Source organism: Parasteatoda tepidariorum, chromosome 6 (assembly GCF_982258835.1).
Source record: "Parasteatoda tepidariorum strain Cologne lab strain chromosome 6, Ptep-v5.0, whole genome shotgun sequence".
Lineage (NCBI taxonomy): Eukaryota > Metazoa > Arthropoda > Arachnida > Araneae > Theridiidae > Parasteatoda > Parasteatoda tepidariorum.
The window spans coordinates 93300649-93322883 of NC_141760.1; the positions used below are offsets into that span (position 1 = coordinate 93300649).

At 31.6% G+C, this 22235-nt stretch overlaps 1 protein-coding gene across 2 annotated transcripts in view; it reads left to right on the top strand.

The window, feature by feature from the left end:
* Positions 1–22235, top strand: part of LOC107453447 (sprouty-related, EVH1 domain-containing protein 2) — a 167287-nt gene that overhangs the window by 88487 nt on the left and 56565 nt on the right. For both annotated transcript variants that reach the window (XM_071178395.2, XM_071178396.2), the window contains exon 2: positions 16298–16419. In XM_071178395.2, the coding sequence (XP_071034496.1) occupies positions 16310–16419 (110 nt within the window). In that variant the 5' untranslated portion in view covers positions 16298–16309. The remainder of the gene's footprint in view (positions 1–16297; positions 16420–22235) is intronic.

Here is a 22235-nt window from a genome sequence, read left to right on the forward strand (position 1 = left end):
TTCGGCGTCATTTTTTCTCTTTCGAAATTATGTTTTTTATTATTATTATTATTATAATTAACTGAATACCCATACGGGGTGAAAAATAGTAAACAAAAAATGTATCAGTACTACAATACTACGAAATCCTGCACAGAACTCAAAGAAATATGCCAACACAATTTATCCCGGTGGCTTTACGTTATTAGATTAAGCAAAACATGTTTTGAAGTTATACTTCTTATGCGACTTCCAACAAGGTTGTGTTAAACGTTTAACACTACATTTTTATTGCCGGGAAATCACGTGGTTGGATCCAGTTTTCCGTCATTCATTTCCATATTGTTATGGTTCTCACTAGCATAAAAATTATTAAAGTCATAAAAGTATGTTTTTCTGTAGATATCTTTTTTTTAGTTTGTTTTGATACACATATAATTTAATAGGGTAGTATTTTTATTTTCAAATTTAGTGGATAACAATTGTAAAAAAATGAGTGAAAACAATCCCACGGACAATGCGACGGATTTAAGGTTATGTCAAGGTACGTCTCTTGTGAATATCAATTGATTGTTAGGTTTTCTCTTCTGAAATTACATTATGACTCACCTCACATACATTATTAATAACAAATACATTTTCCCGGCGAGACGATGAGGCAACCACAAGCATTTCCACTGGTTCAAGAGGTCCACGAGGGGAAAATGCACAATATTACCGTGATTACAGAGAACGGGGAACGAGCGGAGCAGGAAAAAGAGTCGTTGAATAGAACTAGTGATCCTTCTACGACTGCTGATTCTTCTACAATTAACGTCGCAGGTTGCGAAGTTTAACTTCTTCCGCGCGGAGGGACTCCACGCACTATTTTTTATAGTTCATCCCATCAAATTTGGCATCATGCTATGACTTGGGGTCAACTCGTGAATGATAGTCAAAATTAACCACAATCACGCGGTTTTCTCAGATTCTTATCCCTTTATAGAGACCGTAAAAAATCTGTTTTCAAAGGATCTATGTTAAAGCTTCTCAGTATTGAGTATTGATGCAGTTTTAATAGTACCAAATATACTAATATCATATATTGCGCCTATACAGGGTGTCTCAGTTAAGCGTTTCAGAACTTCTAAGAGGGGTAGGGGGTATCCTGACGACTCGAAATCATATAGCAATGTGGGGTCGGAAATGCTTTCCTGAAGAGGTGACGTACACAGAAGCACCATAAAGAAAGGAGACCGTAAGTGAAAAATCGCTATAATAATACATTGAAAAAATTATATGGCCTCCTCGGTCACCCGACCTATCATGCTTTGACTTCTGGTGTCATATGAAAACACTGGTTTATGACACCCCTGTTGATAATGCTGGTTGCAAGAATCACAGTAGCTGCCTGCGAGATATGCCTGGAGTATTGCAGAATGTTCAAATGTCCATGCGCCGGAGATGTGAGGTGTACATTGTAGCCGGGGGCAGAAACTTCGAACACTTACTTTGGCCCATGTACCATATAATTTTTTCAATGTATTATTATAGCGATTTTTCACTTACGGTCTCCTTTCTTTATGGTGCTTCTGTGTACGTCACCGCTTCAGGAAAGCATTTCCGACCCCACATTGCTATATGATTTCGAGTCGTCAGGATACCCCCTACCCCTCTTAGAAGTTCTGAAACGCTTAACTGAGACACCCTGTATTTGTGAATGTGTTGCCTATAAAAACTGCTCCAATTACCATAATGCCAGTAGTGCTTATTACCAAAATTAATTAATCATCACTGGCGTCAATAATTGTGTAGCGATATTTTACACTTCTCTTTTATAGATTAATACCATTTCTCTTTTAATATTGCTCTAAACATATCTTAATTTTTAATTTCAATTAGTAATTAGTACCGATATTTATTACGCATCAATAGCGTCAATAATATGGTTTTTTACGTTTTCCCTAAACGATTTAGTACCATTTCTTCATTGATTTATACATTTATAGTACATAGCACATTTTTTTCCTTGTAGTTAATACTCATTACTAAAATTAATTGAGCATTAATGGCATCTATAACAGTTTGATAATTTTTCGATTTCCAGACGAATTAGTATAATTTCTCTATTAATTTTTATTTTCAATACGCAGCTTATTTTCACGAATTCCGCATCCGGCTCGCACCGACCACAGTGCGTAAAATATCCTCAGTGGTAGTGGGTTAGAGTCCCCTTGCCGTCAGACTAACCGTAGGAGGTTTTCGTGGTTTTCCTCTACGTGTTGCGCAAATGCGGGTCAGTTCCATCGAAAAGTCATCCACGAAGGCGAATTTCATCCAATACTTGATCCAGGAGTTCCCTTGTCTTCTGGATTGGGTTCGAAATTACAAGGCAACGGAGTTGAACATTGGTAGCCGTAAAAAAAGTTGGGCTTGCTGTTCGGCGACGGTTACTGAAAAAAAAAAAAAGCCTAGACTAAACAAAGTTTTACTGTCCTCAGAACAAAATTTAGTGCGGACTTCTTCAAAGCCCAAAATGCCTAGTTTCATATTTTGTAGAATTTTTGAAGACCCTTAATCAGGGGTTGTTTAGAAGAAATTTGGGTCCGTTAACGGACCCTTCACAAAATATCTTTTCATGAAAACGGACCCTTCACAAAATATCTTCTCATGAAAACGGACCCTTCACAAAATATTTTAACTTAAAAACGGACCCTTCACAAAAAGATTTTTCTTTTAATCGGACCCTTCTCAAATTTGTTTAGCTTCATTATTGCTTTGTTAATCAAGTAAACCCTTCTCAGGGCAGAAAACAAGAAAGATGGATGTAAACGAATTAAGTTTTTGTCTTCGGCAGACGATTCTTCCATTATTCGTCCGAAATTAATATTCTGCGTTCAGCAGTATAGGCTAAATACCAAATATTTGTATGTTGCATCTCTAATTTAGAAGCAGCAATTGCTGTTCATTTTTGAAAATTTAATTTTTTTTTATTATAATTTTACAGTGCCGAGCATAATCTTGTTTCTATTTAAAATTTAAAAAATCCTTGAAGTTTTTTGCAATAACCGGACCCTATTTGCACAAATTCATAAAAGCGGACCCTGATTGAAAGAATGGGAGAAATTTTTTCACAATTTCACAAAATCTCTGGACAGACCCTGCCTTGATACAATTGTAGTTTCCAAACAGATATAAAGAAATTCTCTGCATTTTACTTAATAAAAACAACTAATTAACGAGCACTCTAGTTTTTGTAAAAAATTTTGGTTGTCCCTCTCTCTTTTCTCCTTGAGTACGACCTTGACAATATCACACGTAAATTACATGCATAATTTTCCTATATAGCCATTTAAAATAGATCATTTTCGTAATAATAGATATAACTTTCATAATAACTTTTCATCATAATGGGTACTTTTCAAAATAATAGATACTTTTCATAATAATAGGAACTTTTCATCATAATAGATACTTTTCTTAATAAAAATAAATATTAAAATAGGCGTCGTGTGAAATAGATACTTTTAGAAACTGTCTGTTACATTTACACTGAAATTTTAGTAGAGTTGGACTTCTGTTTAACGAACTTCCATTTTGAGAATTTCTCTATTTTGCGATTTTTTTCGAGGAATCAAGAACATTTTGGAAATTTCTTCTTAAGATAACTTCCAAATAACGAAGTGAGTTTTCTATTTAAAGAACTTTTCTTTGAGATCCACTTTCCCTATTGCCCAAAATATTTCAGAATATTTCAAACTTGTTAACGCATTTTATTAGGGTGACCTTCAATTGATTATTGAGAAAAGAGTAAAACCCCTTTCTCTTTTTGTTTGCATTTCAAGCGAAAAACTCATACAAAATTAACGAATTTTATCAGTAGCAATAAACTTCAGAACACACGCGACAATGTATGCTTAAAATTATTTTTATAATAAATGTAATTATAATTTTATTCATAAAATCAGCTTTTTATACTTGAAAATGTATGTAGCATGAACTGGATTAAGTTTTGTTCTATTCTTGCTTTCCATGCAGATTTCTTTTATGGTAAGTATTTGTAAAATAAATACACTCTATAACAAAAAAATCGACGCACCAAGAAGGAGTTGTCCGATTAAAACGAAAATTGGTGGATAGGAAGACAATGTACAGAATAGTAAATGATTAAAAGTTCAGAACAATCGAATAATTTATTGGAGAGTTACAGTAACATGTTCAATAAGGTGTTGACCCGCCTCTAGCCTGGATGCAAGCTGCCACACGGCGTGGCATAGACCGATAAAGCTCCCGGATGGTCTCTTGCGGTATTTCCTGCCAACTTCGATCCAATTGTCGAACGAGGTCATCAACATTCCGTGCCAGATGCAATCGCCTTCCGATCATATCCCAAACATGCTCGATGGGAGAGAGATCTGGTGATCTGGCAGGCCAAGGAAGAGTTTGACAAGATTGTAGACAATTCATAGCAACACGTGCCATATGTGGTCTGGCATTGTCCTGCTGAAAAACCAGCCCAGGGCGCTGCAAAAGGAGCGGTAGCAAAACAGGTCTTAGGATGTCGTCGACGTACCGCTGTGCAGTAAGTGTACCTCTAATGACGACCAAAGGGGTCCGGCTGTCAAAGGAAATGGCACCGCAGACCATAATGCCTTGTTGAGGGCCGGTGTGGCGTGCAATAGTGAAAGCAGGATCCCCCCCTCTGCCCTATGCGTCTCCAAACACGTCTTCGATGATCATCAGGACGCAGTTGGAAGCGGTATTCGTCGCTAAAGACTATGCGTCCCCAGTCGGCATCATTCCAGCCTGATCGAGCCATGCACCACTGTAATCTGGCTCGGCACTGTAATCGGATCATTGCTTCTTTGTGCGTCGATTTTTTTGTTATAGAGTGTAGTAGATACTAGTTTACAAGAGAAAGGTGTATCTGTTGCTATTTTAATTATGTCTAGTGTTTATGAATTTAATACTTGGTTTGCGTTATTTAATTATTTCAAAATGTAATTTACTATTTAACGAATTTTCCATGTAACGAACTTATCATCGGGATTTAGCGACTTCGAATAGAGGTCTGACTGTATTTCTAAACTTCCCATAGAATAAACAAGTATACTAGGTTTTACCCTACTAGTGGGGCGAATGATTTGACTTTCGCTGGAAAAAAGTCATGTACTAAAAAAGTATTACATCAATGACTTTTCAGAAACGACATATAGTACCACAACTAAACAATTGAATATCTTGACTAAATCTGACAGTTTCTAGGTCGAATAGTTTAGCTCCAACAGGTTTTCGAATCTCAGCTTCCTGATATTACCTCCCTTTCCCCTATATGATGGGTAAATGCTAGAATTATTGAATAAACTTTTTCTTTGAAAAGATCACAATGTCGATACTAAGAAAATATTTTTTTTAAAAATATTTTAAGGTCTATGAAAAGATCACCTTGAATAAAGGTCACACATGAAATAAGATCAAAGGTCTACCATAAAGGTCAAAAACATAAATGTTGACATCTCCCTAAAATGCCATCAAAATTTTCCTAAATTCACAAAGAAAACAACAAATGTGTTGTTTTTTTTCCTCTTGTGTCGTAGATTTTTGGAAGCTACTGGTGAAGAAAGTCCAAGTAGGTCCTCGTGAATTTGGCAATTTATGATTATTTGTATTAAAAATGTAAGCGTTCCTCTATAGATCATAAAAAGATACTTGTAGACTTCATTGGGGGAGAAAAAATCGTAGAATCCTACATCAATGAAATCACTTGAATAAAAAAAATCCAGATATCTTTGTCTGTAATCAATATGAAATTAGCAAAAGTTGTAACGGTATTTATCTCTGAATTATTCTTTTATTTATCATTTGACTAACGACAATTACCAATAATACTTATCCATCACCCCTTCTTAATATTATTCTCTGTTATTAATACGTTTGTGACTTTTATTCAAAATTAAAGCGTTAAAACTAAAAGTATTGTTCCGTTATTGCAGTATATAATCGCATAATATTATGCTTTTATGCACTGTTAAATAACGGAGATATTTAGTTAACGTTTTACAAATATTGAACAATAAGTAAGATGTATTTGCTAATTACTAAGTTTATTTAATTTTCACTAAGTTATATTTATTTCTTAACTAGCCGCCTAAGGCGGCCAGCTGTCCGCCACGCTGAAGGTTTTCACAAATAAAGTTTTTTAAAACGTAGCAGGAAATCTGAAGATTAGTGGACAATTAAAGTGTTCCTGTCCTGCAATTTTGTCTTCATATCCAGTTCTGCTGCAGATGTGTTATAGCTCTTGAGGATGTTTGAAATTATATAGCTACAACGCTTAAGAAAAAAAAAACTAAAATGCTAAATACATGAAAAGAACACGAAAACGAATAAATGTTTTATGGTATCAATTTCTATTTCTATATAATTTTTTATGGTATCAAATTCTATTTCTATATCTGTTACGTCAAGCACTCAGGTATTATAATTTGATCTAGTTGTGCTTGTATAATTTTGATCTAGTTGCGCTTTCTACGTCATTTTGTTAACATCGTTTGGTTTGTTATTTAACATCGTTTGGTTTGTTATTTCTAAGTTAACTTTCAAAAAATTGGCTGGCATCAGCATTTTTATTCTTTAAGTTGCTTATTTTTTCTTTTGGAATTCGTTCCTTTTTAGCAAAATGTTTTTCAACCTAATCGAATTCTTTGCCGACTGTTCTCTGTATATATAAAGAAAATAAAGTAAATATTTTTAAAGTGTTGTGAAAAGAATTTTTAGTTGTACAAAGTACTACAATATCGCTACAAAAATTATCGTCTTCGCTTAAGAAAAAAAAATAGAGCGTGGAAAGAAGAAGAAAAACTTATTATAACAATTATGAACAGCGACAAATATATCAAAGCGAAGCGTTCTATTTACGTATCGAATATGTTGCCACATTTTTAATACAAAAGTTAAACTTTTCTCCACTTTAATAAATGTAAACTAATGCGAACTTTACAATTAAATTATTAATTCCTTCGTATATCATTGGTTTAAGTTGTCGAAAATTAATATTTCAATTGTAAGGTTCGCATTAGCATACATTTATAAGAGTGGGGAAAAGTATATGCATTTTTTAATAGTTTTTTGAATATGGCTCTTTGAAGACGAAAAAGCAGACGAAAAGCATAGACTTACAAAATGACTGATAACTAAATAACTAATCCAAATTTTTAAAAAAGAAAAAAAATACTTCTTCATTATGTCAAAACACAATTATGTGCCGAGTTTCGTGCCTGGGCGAGGCTTCTGGGGCGATATATTGTGATTACAGACACACACACACACACACACAGCCGCTTTTATTATTATGTATAGATGTATAGATAATGTTGCAATACTTTTTTTTTTTTTTTTGTAAAACTGCGTTCAATAATGAATACAAAATAGCTATTAAAAATTCTAAATCAATATTAAAAATTAACTTTATTGTCACTAAACAATCTTCTGGGATAACAATCCGGCGTAGCCAAAAATTAGATAATAATTTTTTAAAATTAGTTTGTGGAGCAAATAGCAGCCTAGCAAAATTTTAAGGTTTACATTCTAATCCTGCAAAATCGGAAACTATAAGACCAAAGTAGTGTTGAAACAACAAAATTTTTTAGGATCTTTCAAATGAATAAGTTTGTTGTAACAATCTGTTTGTCGCCAACAAACAAAAATGATTTCAATATAAATGTGGCAGTTGATTGACAAAACGAGTAGGGTGGGAAGCTAATTTACAATCCAGCGGTCTTTAACGACTCGCTCTCTTTTTTGGATATTTTCCACCTGTCTGTAGTCGGGCGCAATCATAATTCAAGCTTTTATTTCTTTAAAAAATTTTTAATTGAAGTATAGTCAAGAATCAATTTTTTTTTTTAAATAATAAGCATTTTTTTAAAAAAATATTTTAAAAATATTTCATATTAATAATTTGTTGTCTTCTCTTTTCATTAATCTTTATTATATTATTTTCCCTAGAATTTTTTACTTATTTTATGTGTTCTATATACTTGCAGCTTATACGCTGTAAATAAAATATCAGAATATTGATTGAACAACTATTTTGTAATTTTCATGATTTATTATTTTATTCGCAATATATATATATATATATATATATATATATATATATATATATATATATATATATATATATATAAATATATATATATATATATATATATATATATATATATATATATATGTATATATATATATATATATATATATATATATATATATATATATATATATATATATATATATATATATATATATATATATATATATATATATATATATATATATATATATAAATATATATATATATATATATATATATATATATATATATATATATATATGTATATATATATATATATATATATATATATATATATATATATATATATATATATATATATATATATATATATATATATATATAATATGAAATTGGCAAAGAGAAGTGCACTGGATTGGAAAGTCGCGTGCAGTTTATTAAGAATGATAAGTTAAAAGTAATGGAAACAAATACTAATAATTTTTTTTTTTAAATTCCAAAATAAATTATTAATATAACAATGAACTTAAGATTTGAGTTCTTTATAGATTTCTATCTTAAAAAAAACTTATTACTTAATCAAAGTAAAAGGGCCGTTCGTGAAATTGTGAAGGGGGTAACAAGAAGGATGACATCTTTCAATTTGGTTGAAATAAAAATATTTAAAAAATCAGCAAATTTAATATTTTTTGCTTTTTTTTCATATATTTTTTAACCCTTTTCAACAAATAAGTACACTTTATAAGCTTTGCATTAATTATGCTTACAAATGTCATTAAAAATGTAGTTAAAGTTTAAAAATAAACTTTGGGGTAGCCTGGTTCGTAAGACGCTGTGCTCGTGTTGTGTGAGTTCGAATTCCACCGGAAGAAGAATCCTCGTATATTAAATGGTGACTGGTGCATGTTAAATTTGTCGGTGTCACTAAGTCCTCCAAGTTCCCATAACAAATCAATACCTTTGGGGGTACTGAATTGGAGATGGATCGTTCTCTGCTACAGGTCAAAATTACGATCTGCGGATGATTGAATAGAGCTTGGATGGAGCTTCCCTGTAAAACAGGCTGTGACGAATGTGTGGCTGAAGTCGTTCTCTTGGCCATAGAAGACGCCACTGAAAAACAAGAAACACACCCTCTGCTTTTAAAAAATTAGCATGGTTTTCCATAGCAGACTTGCTGGCATTGGCAGGTAGCATAAGTAACAACAGCAACTAATAAAATTTGGAATAGGATCAAAATAATGAGTTTTATTTCTGAGCTGCTAGCAAATATTTATGTATAATAGTGCAACATCTGACAAAAGGTAAGGTAGAGTGAAGAATGACAATTTGTGACAAAGAGGAAGAGGGTCAAACGTACAAAATAAAAAAAAATTGTGACAGTATTTATTGATGCCGAATGTCATGTTGAATTTTTCATTGAGCGTTTGCCTTCCAATAAAGTGAACCGGGTTAGAATCCCAGCGATGACCGATCGATACGTCCGGCTTGCACCAACCACAGTGATGACGTAAAATATCCTCAGTGGCAGACGGATCATGGGATAGAGTCCCCTTGCCGTCAGGCTAACCGTGGGAGGTTTTCGTGATTTTGATCTCCATGTAACGCAAATACGGGTTAGTTCCATCAAAAAGTTCTCCACAAAGGCAAATTTCTCTCAATTCTTGATCCAGGAGTTCGCTTGTCTTCTGGATTGGTTTTAAAATTACCAGGCTACGGAGTTGAACATCGGTAGTCGTAAACCCAAACATGGGTTGGCTGCTTAATGGCTGTTATAAAATAAAATAAAAATGATAATAATAGAACTAGGCTATTTTAACATTCCTGAATAATTGAACTTCGAAAAGTAGTTTTTGATCAGTCTTAATTTAAAAAATGGCTTTTAGCTTCAGTCAGTATTTTCGAAAATTCTGAAATGGAATTTAAATGTAAAAAAAAGAAGAATGAAAGAATGAGGGGGGGGGGATAAGAAGTAAAAATAAATAAAGCAATATGAAAAATAAGAAATGTAGGAGCGATCTAGGATCAGACTGTCATAAACCTTAAATTGCGATTGCGCTCCAGGACCTGACTACTATCCTGGGCTCTCCTCCCAGAAAATTGAACCCTGGAACCTCATGTATATTTAAAATAAAAAGAACGTAGAAAAATTTTGATGTAGATTTAGAACATATTTTATTATAATTAGTTTCATTCCAGAACAGAATACTTATTTGGTTAAAATAAAAAAAAAATTGTTTAATATTTAGCTTTTGTTGAAAAGCATATTTTTAAATTTCAGATAAATGTTGGAAATCATGCGACTAAAAAAATAAACCAGGACCAGTTTTAATCACTTCAGTAAAATCGAAAATAATTATATTTTACGGCGTTATTTAAGTGTCCTTCTGTGACCTATTCCTCCAGTTCAAACATGGAGCTGGCAAAACTTCGTAGAAATCACAAAAGAAGAATATAAAGAACTATTTTCTCATAAAAATTGGAATTATACTATAATACAAAATTATAATTCATTATAATAATCTTAGTACTAATTTATTTTATTTGGCAGAAGTTCAAGACATCTAATTTATAAAGAATTATTATTTAAAAGCTTCAAAATTGTCGAATATCTAAAAGAACCAACATCATTTTAACTAATCCACGTAAATATTATAATTAGAATTAAGCGTCCCCTTAAATATTACTTTTAATAAAACTACCGTTATTAAGTATGCTTTCATGGACGAATCAATACAATATGCAGGGAACCTAATTTCTCCATCGATCAATTTTGCACAGAAGACAGGATAAAAAGTTACAACTTTCCTGACCTACTTTTGCAAAAGCAAACGATTTCTGGAGAAGGAGCGATAAGACTTCTCAACTCCAACATTTGTTTACCAAAAGTTTTCGCAGATGAAAGATCCATTGTTTTTCTTGGCATTCAAACTACAATAAAAAAGAAAATCTAGCAAAATACTTAAAGTACTATTAAAATGAGACAACAAAACATTTCTCTTCTCAAAAAATCAATGTCAGAAAAATGCATTTTTACTGTTCCTAAATCCGATATTTACAAATGGATGCAACAGAGTGCTTTGAAATCGTCTGAGTGGAATTTACGATTGTTGTTGCAACGACTTGTTTTTTTTCGAAAATTTTATTCAGATGGAAATGACTGAAATGGCTTTTATAAAGCTTTATGTGACAACAAAGCTTAAATAAAACTCATTTTTGTAGGATTTTTTTTTTTAAAAACTTCTATGGATTTATGTTTTGTTTTTCTTTCTTATTATATATTTTTTTATTTGCAATAAATGTTTGCAAAATGTGAATATTAATGAAATACATTAAAATGTTAATGATAATAGATGGTAAATAAAATGATGGGGTACTTAGTTCAAATTTCGGATTTTATTACGTAAAATTATTTACTTTAAAATGAGATATACTTCACAATTATTATGCATTTAAAATTGAATACTTTTTTAACTATTAAGAAAAATTAAATAATAAATATTGTTTTTAAAATGAAATTATTTTAGAAAACAAATTTAATATTTGTGTGCAGGAAATGTTTTGATTCATTTAATTAGTTTCAGAACTTGAGCAAAATACACAAAAAGGAACATTTACGTAACTAAATTTTCCGTTGCTTTCCTGACATATTTTAAAAGTATGTTTATTCCGATAAAAAAAAATGAATTATGCTTTTGTACCTGATTTTGTTTCTCGAAAATATCGTCTGAAAAATCAAATTTAAGATTAATTTTTTGAATCATTCAAATTGCATCTTTCTCCGGAAATCGAATCATTAGATGCTAAGTCATTAACCATTTTGCCTGAAAAGACGTGTCACGCAGGCAAGTTGTGATGCTTTTATCACAAAATCGCCAACTATGTGCTGTGTACACGTTGGCAGGAAACTATCCCAAAAATAAAAAGTATTATGCAGAAATAGAAAAGATTGTTCGATTTGATGAAAGTTGCTGTCGACTGTTACGCTTACCGTATCTGCCATCGCAAGAATTTTAAGGTATTTCGTTTTTTATTTTGTGAACTGTATGAAATACGCATTGTATATGAAATACAAGACTATCTGCAATCTATGCTAAACAAACAATGTCAATTAAATGCTACCGTAATTTTAAAGCATCATAAAGACACAGAATTACTTTTTCTTTCCTTTTATTAGTATAGATATTAGTGTAATTTACATTAGTGTATTATTTACATAAAATATGTGATCGATTTTCTAAATAAGATAATATCACAAAGGCTATTTCCTTAATCAGTTTCTTTGAGAAACATAATGCCTGCTATTAAAACAGAGAATCCAATTTGCAAACGATTTTTACTGTTGCCAGAGGCGGAGATATTAAATAGAGCTCGATTCATGAAAGATACCACATAAATGAAATATGCAGAGAATATTTAGTTTCAAACAGTGTTTTCCTCTTAGTTGAAATCCCACGTTGCTCTAATTATTTACTTAGCTACGTGAAATGCACGAAGTTAAAATTTTAGATGCTTTATCTCGGTTTGGCGTTTATCTTATCACAAACATAGCGCAACACAGAAACGTTTTTATTTTTTAGAACAAAACAAAGAATTAATTTATAATGTTTCTCGAAGTCTTGCATACCATTGAAGGAAAGGGAAATACCCCAATTATTATTTATTGTGTGTTAAAAAAATTGCAAAAAAATAAATAAATAAATAAAAAATCAGTAACAACGTGAAACGAAGAATATTCAGATTGCAATTTAAGAAATATACAAATAAATTTATTTTACAAGTCAATTGTTTTTAATTGTAATATTGATTTTGAGATGCTTGTTTTCATCGGTATAGCCGGAGGTCTAAATTATGTTTAAATATTTTTCTTTAAAAAAAATACATGAATTGATTTTGAATTTTTTGTCCTGTTGTCTTATCCAATGCGCATACAAAGAAACAAATCTCCCAAATCTTCAAAAAATCATTTTAAAAAATTTGATTAATTTTTATGAATTATTTTAATTTTTTCGAATTTTTTGTTCTGTTGTGCAGTACAATATGTATACAAAAAAACTCACAAATCTATGTATCATTTATAAAAAATTTAATTAAACTTGTAAAGCAGCTCCGCATCAGCCCGTGGGAAGCCAGGGGGAGTCATGGAAGTTAAGGCTCCACGACGACATGATTGTGGCAATGTGGTCAGCATTTACTTCCCAGACAAGTCGGTACGAGTCGATCTGAAGCTGAGTGGGTTTCCAGCCACCACCGGGAATCGAACCCCAGTTCTGCTTCTGCTTTTTGACAAAACTGAAAATATTATGGTTAAATTTCGAAATTTTCTGCCTTAATTTGAAGAAAAATGCTTCCAATGTCGCCAGCATCTGAGTCAAAGTAAGTAAACTCACCCACTCTACCAACAAATCATTCACTTTTCATTTAAGAGATTTGCAACCAAAGATGCCTTAAGCGTGCAGAGATATTAACACATCTGTTGACAAAAATAACAATCTTCGTATTATGCACATCTTTGCATGGTTTATAAATCTCAGGTCTTAAAGTCCGAAAATATTACTTCCGTTATGCAACATTTGCCAACCTAAAACTCTCAACTAAAGGTAAAATATTGTAGTTTGATTTTAAGCACAATATTTTTTAGACAAAACTTTCTCGCTAGCTCCAAATATTTGGTAGCCAAAGGCGAGCTGGCGATAGGAAATTTCGCGCCTAGTTCTAATTTATGTTCATATTATTGCATCGAACAAGATCATTAGAGGTGTCTAAACTGACGTCACCTGTGCACTAGAAATCCATCAATAATCAATCAGTTCAAAGTGTAACCATTAGTAAAACGTTTCTATTAGAATAAAAATAGGAATCAAATAGGACGTCAAATAGGAATAGTGCAAACGATAATTTTTTTAGAAAAAAATCTGAATTTTTCAAATTATTTTTAAAAAAAACTTTTATAGATTTATATCCTAAAAACTGCTCAATTAAAGACCAATCACCCCATTGAAATTCTAGAAATTCGGGTCCCCTTGGCAAATGCCCCGCTTACAGTGCTTTTACGACGGTTATGTGAATGAAACAATTGAAATAAGTAATAAACCAAAATAATTTTTCTAGAAAAAAATCAATATTTTTTTGATTATTTAAAAAAAAATATATAATTTTTGAATACGCTTTCTAAAAATACTTCAAGACCCAATCATCCAACTGGAATATTAAAAATTCAGGAGCTCGTGTCGAATTCCCTATTTTCCAACACCTGGCGAGGACTTAATTAAAACAAGTTATGAACTATTAAATTTTCTATAGGGAGATGCGATGGCTCAGGATATGGAGCACCCGCCTCCGTCGGGCTAACCGTGAGAGGTTTTCTTGATTATCCTCCCCATATAATGCAAATGCAGGTTAATTCCCTCAAAAAATCCTCCACAAAGACTGTTTTGCCTCAATGCTTGGTTCAAGAGTTCCCTTGTCTTTTGGGGTGGTTTCAAATTTACAAGGATACGGAATTGTTAGTTCTAAACTCATCAGTTAAAAATTGGCGTAAATGGATCGGCTGTTCAACACCCGTTAGAAAATAAAATAACAAACATAACTTTTTAAAAAAATCTAAATACTTATACAGTCAAACCCCGCTATAGTGCACACGGCTTATAGTGAACTCCCGGATATAGTGAACGAAATGCTCGGTCCCGTGCCTTGCTATACACGTATAATGTTATTTTTAGTGGATATAGTGAACCAAAAAATTGAGGAAGTTGGATATAATGAACTTTTTTCTGTCTTCGACTGATTCCCCCCCCCCTTTTTTCCTTGTAATAATTTGAAATTTGTACTTCAAAATAAATTCATATACCGATTTTTAAAACCATCTGTAGAAACTACTTTTATGTGCTCGAATGGCAAGATAGACAGGTTTAAAAAGCGGAATAACAGAAAATCAGGAAAAATTATCTGAGAGTCGGGAAGTGTTTCCATATCTGATGTTGAGGATTGCTCATCAGCCAAAGATTACTAATTTTTATTTGTACGAAGACGAAGAGAGATGAAAAATAACACATATTTTGCTACTACATAATATTTTTTAGTCATTTATATGAATATAATGTAATAAAAGGGAGGAGTTTGGGAACCATTAGTGAAATTGCCTGCGTAACGGATATAGTGAACTCCCGGTTATAGTGAACCGAAATTTCGGTCCCTTGAAGGTTCACTGTATCGGGGTTTGAGAGTACTTATTTTTAAAAAAAAATCCTTTTACTATTTCATTAGGGTACACGGGTAGTTTTTTATTAGGGTAAATGGGTCGTTGGTAAAATATTTTCTAGAAATAATATTCTATAAACGACTTAGACAAAATTACTTCATAGAATTTAAAAAATGGCGTGCCCGTATCAAATGTCCTGTTTTCCCTACCTTTATAAAGGTTATGTGAATGAAATGAATAAAATTAGTCTTCAATTGATAATTTCATTACCGAAAGTATATTTTTGAGGGAAAAAATTAAACTTTCTATAATTATTATTTTTTTTTAAATAATCTTTTTTATACATTTTAAAAACTTTTAAATTATGGAACCATTAGAATTCTAAAACTGCGGGCCCTCTCAGCAAATGTATGGCTTGCCGTACCCTCAGGACGGCTCTGTGAATGAAATGTTTAAAATAAGATATGAACTAATTTTCATAAGAAAAATTACATGTTTCGAAAAAATATCACTTATAATTTTTAAGAAATTCCTCTTTATAAGAAAATAATTTCATTGATATAAATAATAACTATTTAAAAAATAATAATTTTTCGATAAGTTCTAGAACCTACTTACTTAATAAGGACCCAATTACTGCACTAGAATTCAAAATATGCATACAGCGTGGCAAGGGCCCCGCTTTTTGCATTTAGTGTGGCTCCATGGATCAAATAACTAAAATAAGTAATACACTAATTTTTTTGTAACAAAAAATAAATTTTTAAGAAATAAAATAAAAAAAAAAAATTTTAATTATATATATGTATAAAAAATATCATTATCGTATATGTTCTAGGAACTACTTAAAGACCTATTTTCCCCCAATAGTTTTTCAAAAATACGGACAAATGCTCCACATTTCCCTGTCCTCTGTGCATCTACAAGAAAAAAAAGTAAAGTAATCTAAGCATCAATAAAGTCATCATCTTTCTTAGAATTCCTATAAGTTATGCAAATGAATTGTTAAGTTAATTCATTCAATTAATTCTTAATTTCTTTGACAGCTGGTATATCCGATGTACGAAAACATGGGGCTTCCTTTCGATGCATACTACAGCGACGAGGAATGTCCCGTTGCTGCTTGGCCGGAAACGGAAATGACGCTTTTGCCGGAAGTCGATGCCAGGTGAGTTCCCCGCTTTCCGTTCTATCTCTGCTCTGTTTATTATTCCACAGTATCGCCTTTAGTTTTTAGAAGGAAACTGCTCCTTTTCGTAATTGTAACTTGCAAAATGGATTTTTTTTCCTTTCTTTCTTCTCTCATTCTCTGTATCACTTCAATACGACAAAAACTATTGCGATAATACAATTGGATTTGGTATTTTTTTTTTTTTTCATTTCGGAAATTTTCTTTTGTTACTATTGGAAATGTGATTTTAATTTTCAGCAAATCTCATTAAAAGCTGTTCGTACCTGTTGATATTTTTCGACATGTTGATAGAAATTTATCCTTTCATGCATTAGTTGAATATATATATATATATATATATATATATATATATATATATATATATATATATATATATATATATATACAAAATAAAGTCAAAAAGGAAAAGAGAGATTAAAGAAGAAAATTCTTAATTTTTTTTTTTTTTTTTTTTTCCAAAAATTTTTTTGATTCTCCTCACACTATTGTATTGATATACTTTGCTTTGGCTAAATTAAGGCAATATTAGAAAGCACTCTTTTTCTGCGGATATAATCGTGTGAGCTGATGACAGAGGTTATATTTTTTCATCTTTTCCTTTTTTTTTTGTCTTCAGGTATTTTAATTAAATTTTTATTCTTCAATTTATTTTCAATATTTTGTTTATTAATATTTTTTTTCCTTCTCCTTAAAAAAAAAAGTATGTATAAATTTTTATGGGTATATAGTTTAGATAAGTGAGTGAAATTTTCAGTTTAGTATTTTTTTTTAATTATAAAAAAGTCTTAATTGCGGCTAAAAAATTTTTAGATTATCGGAATTCTATTTGTTCTTCATGCACAATATAATGCATTTAATATATCAATCTGTTTGGTAAACGGAAATATTAAAATAAGGTTATGCTCACTGCTCTCATCAAATTTGTACTAACACTGTACTTATAATTTTAAATGCTATTTTAAAAAATGATTGCTAAGCAAAATAATACGTGTTCACTTATAGAATCACTAGGGAAATTTTCAGACATAGGAAGTGGGGGCACAAGCGTGAATAAACCGAACTGTTTTTTTTTTTTATTATTATCTATACTTTTACCCTTTACCGCAAATGGGACATCGGTGTCCCATCTGCGGTGACCGTTGTCCCATTTCAAGCATTTTTAGAGAAATGATAGCCAATCAAACAGGAACAAAGTTAAAAACTAATTCTTTCTGTTTTTAATTGTTAAAACTGGAGTTAACAACAATTTTAGTTATTATTAAAATAAATAAAAACTATTTTGAAAGACATATAATGGCATCAAAAACAATTCTCTTTTGGCAGCTACACTCACGTAATTATGTAGTCCCATAGTGGACTGATCGTTAAGACACGGTTCCCAGCAGATCACCGAAGTCAAGCATCACTGGCTATGGTCAGTGTGCGAGTGGGTGACCTCTTGGATCAGTCTGCGTAGGGACCGAGAGTGTGCGATATCGGTCTGTTCAAGAAGTTTAACGTCATAGCGGAATGTTAGTAATGACTTGGAAAAGTTGACATAATCTCGTAATATGCCTTACTTTGCATACGTTTTTACGCATTACACCACAGTGTGTAATTACATTGCTTAAAGCGTCTGGGTTTAATTTCCCAGCTGCTCTAATAGATCCATTACGTAATTAGTAGCAGTCAACAGTGTGCCTTAATTTTATATGTTCTATTATATTTTATTATTTTTTTTATTTTATAACCGTCGTTGAACAGCCGATTCAATATTTGGGTTTACGACTACTAGTGCTCAACTCCGTAGCCTTGTCATTTTGAACCCGATCCAGAAGACAAGGAAACTCCTGGATTAAGTATTGGACTAAATTTGAACCCATGATCCGTCTACCACTGAGGATATTTCACGTCAGCTCTGTGGTCGGTGCAAGCCGGATGCGGAATTCGTATCGACCAGCCATCGCCGGGATCGAACCCGGTTCACCTCATTGGAAGGCGAACGCTCTATTCCATGAGCCATCGTGGCTCATGTTCTATTATATATATGTTACCGTTAAAGTATGAAATCCGTTATTTTTTAGAATACCTAGTTATTCCATGAAATAATTGATCGTGTCCGTTAAAGTGTAAAATACCGGTCGGTTGCTACAGCTCAAAGTTTAGGTACTGGTCAGGGATTTAAAAAATGTTCGTGTGAAACCCCAGTGTGTCAACAAAAAATGTTTTTGCTTTAGAAATAATGTTCTTTGTAATTCCAAGTGTCATTTTAGTAATCTTTATTGTAACAAATGATTTTATGGTACGTTTCCATAAATACCATTTATACGCTGCATAAATTAGATAAATTGCTTCTTTTTTCATTTTAATTGTCTATCATTAGTTTATTTATAGAATACCTAGTTATTTTATTTTAGATAAATTGTTTATTTTACACTTTAAGTGTCTCTCATTAGTTAATTTATAGAATACCTAGTTATTTCATAGAATAACTAGTTAAAGTGTCAAGTTAATAACATATTGCGCACTTTAACGGACACGATCAGTTATTTCATGGAATAACTAGGTATTCTATGAAATAAATGCATTATATACTTTAACTGTAACATATAGATAAGCTAAGTGTAAACATTTTAGAAATATTTTTTAAACAAACGCCACGTCAGTTAAAGATGAAAGCCGAATAAAAAGGACGCCATACGACGGGAAAAACTTCTCATCGCAAATTCTCTTTCACTTCCATAATTAATTTAAAGCATTGAGAAAAGGGAGTTCAGGCAGTCATGAATAAGGTCCGGATTTTGATGACATTTGCATTTTTGGACATTTTTTGTCCTTTAGAGCATTTTTTTAGATTTATAGGGCATTTCTTTTTAAATTTTGGGGCTTATTTTGCATTTTAAAGCATTTTTTAAGTTTTTTGTTAATTTTTTCCAATTTTTATTATTTTTTGGGGTATTATTATTTCATGAAATGCAAGATTTGTCTTATAATTTGTCTTGATTCAGAAGATGCTGCATCAATTAAGATAGCGAAAAACGTGTTGGCCTCTGATAAAATCGAAGGAAACTTAACATTTATCAAGTCTAACTTTGCTATTGTGTCCTCGACAATTACAAGCTTGGAGAAACAAGAATTGGAACTTTGCGGTGCAATAAATTATATTGACGTAGTGAGTCAAGAGTTGCAAAAAGCAAGGGAAAAGATAGCACCTAAAGTGTAACAGCTAAATTGAACTAAGTTTGGAGAAGAACACTGGCTTCCAAACAATGAAGAAAATTTCTAAGATATTAACAGGTGAAGCAACATCTTTTCAAATTGAAGAAGAATTGTCAGTAAGTGAGACCGTCTTTTTCAAGTACGCACCAATAACATCAGTAGACGTTGAAAGAAACTTCTCCGGGTATAAAAGTTTACTTTCAGACAAGAGACGCTCGTTTACATTTCAAAATATCAAAAATCATTGAATAATCCAATGTAATTCTGATATTTAGTAATATTATGAGATGAAAATTGTTATATTCATTAAAGTTTCTATACAAAAAGAAAATGCTTTGGCGTCAATACACTTTTCCTTTTTTGTTGTTGTTATTTTAGGATATAAACATATTTTTCAAACTTTAATGAACGTAGAACTAGTATTGCATTGCTTTATATCTTTTATAATGACTCATAATAATTTTAAAGAGTAAAACATTGTTTTAGTTCAGTATATTTACTTTATTTAAGTCATGTCATGAGGCATTATGAGCGCAATTTTCGCATTTTTAAGGGCATTTTTTGCACTTTTTGAGGGCATTTTTTGCACTTTTTAAGGGCATTAGTTGAGATTTTTTAGGTCATCAAAATCCGGGCTCTAGTCGTGAAGTTTCAATTGCTGTAAAAGAAATATGAAAATATTAAAATACAAAGACAAATTATTGGAAGAGAAATTCCCCATTGCGTAATCCTAATCTATCGTCTTATATTTATATATATATATATATATATATATATATATATATATATATATATATATATATATATATATATATATATATATATATATATATATATATATATATATATATATATATATATTTTCATTTTGAAATTTAATTTTTTCAGTGTTCGAAACTTTATTGCTTATTCTGGGTTCGCCTAAACTCACTTTTTCTCTTAAGGAAGTGGAAAAAAATTTGAGGTGAAAAGTTTCTTCCGTGGTATGGTGTCCTCTTAAATAGTACTTCAGATAAGGGAAACAATCGCGTACATTAAATATAGAAGCATATAACTTGATACACATGTTCCACTCATGTAAAACTTTGATTTTTAATTGGGAGGCTATCTCAAATTTAGCCCTTAACAATAATGGCGTAAGTTCAAAAATAGAGGCCTGAAAAGTTTTGATGTCCTCTTTTTAAATATTTTTTGACAATTTTGAATGGTGGTTGGTTCACGTTAAATCTGTCGGGGTCACAAAGTCCTCCAAATTCGCATATCACATCAATATCTTTGGAGATACTGAGTTGGAGATGGATCGTTAAATCTGGTTCAGGTCGAAATTACGATCTATGGATGAATGAATTGAATATGATTGGGTCTTCCATGTAAAGATGGACTGTGACGTGTGTGTGGCTGAAATCTTATTCTTGGCCACAGATGGCGCCACTGAAAAAACAAGAAATGTACCTTCTGCCTTAAAATCGCTTGCTGGTATTGTCAAGTGGCATTAGTATCATTAGTGTTCGTGAGAACGTGAGTTCGACTGTGGCCGGACGAAGAATCTCTCTGTGACTGGTGCACCTTAAAATCTGCCGGGTCACAAAGTCTTCCAAGTTCCTATAACAAATCAATACACTTCTAGAGGTACTAAATTGGAGATTAATCACTCTCTGGTTCACGTCAAAATTACGATCTGTGAATGAATGAAGTATGATTGGGTCCTCCCTGTAAAACGGGCTGTGACGTGTGTCTGACTGAAGTCATCTTCTTGAACACAGATGGCGCCACTGAAAAAACAAGAAACATGCCTCTTGCCTTAAAAATTCGTTTACTCTCAAGCAGGCTTGCTAGTATTGCGAAGTAACAACATAAATAGTGAGTTTTATTTTGAAATAATTAACTCTTAAATATAATCGCCTACATTTAGTTAGTGAATTTAATGATCGAAATGAATCAGTTGTTTATAATCCTTTGATTCATATCGGTTGATTATAATCTGTTGATTCATGCCAGTCTCTTGGAATTTATCGAGTAAAATCAAATAAAACCTGTCGCCTCATTTTACTCACATTAGCCATTTGGAAATTAACATTCCTCAAGTAAACATGGTTCTAGAAACACCAAAGTGACTAACTTATCTTTTCACCGTATTTTTCGTGAAGCATAGTTTATAGCAGCATTCGATCATCTTACCTAGATTAAGTAATACCTACATCACGTTTAATGCAATGTAGCCGATTCCGGATTTCCTGCCATTAAACTCTACATTGAACTTATTTTGACAATAGTTTGAATTCAACTCCACATTGACAGAAGCCAGTTAATCAATGAATTTGAATAAATTCTATGAAAGATCATATTACAATTTGTCAATTCATATCAGTTGATTGTCAATTCATATCAGTTTAATACATATCAATTTATTCATATCCATTGGGTTGTTTCAGTTCAATCAATCAATTTGAATAAATTCTGTGAAAGATTTTATTATAATTTGTCAATTCATATCAGTTCAATACATGCCAGTTATACACATTGGGTTGTTTCAGTTCATTCGAGTAAAATTCATAATACCCATTTTTGTGCTGCCCTGCATCAGTTAATTCTGA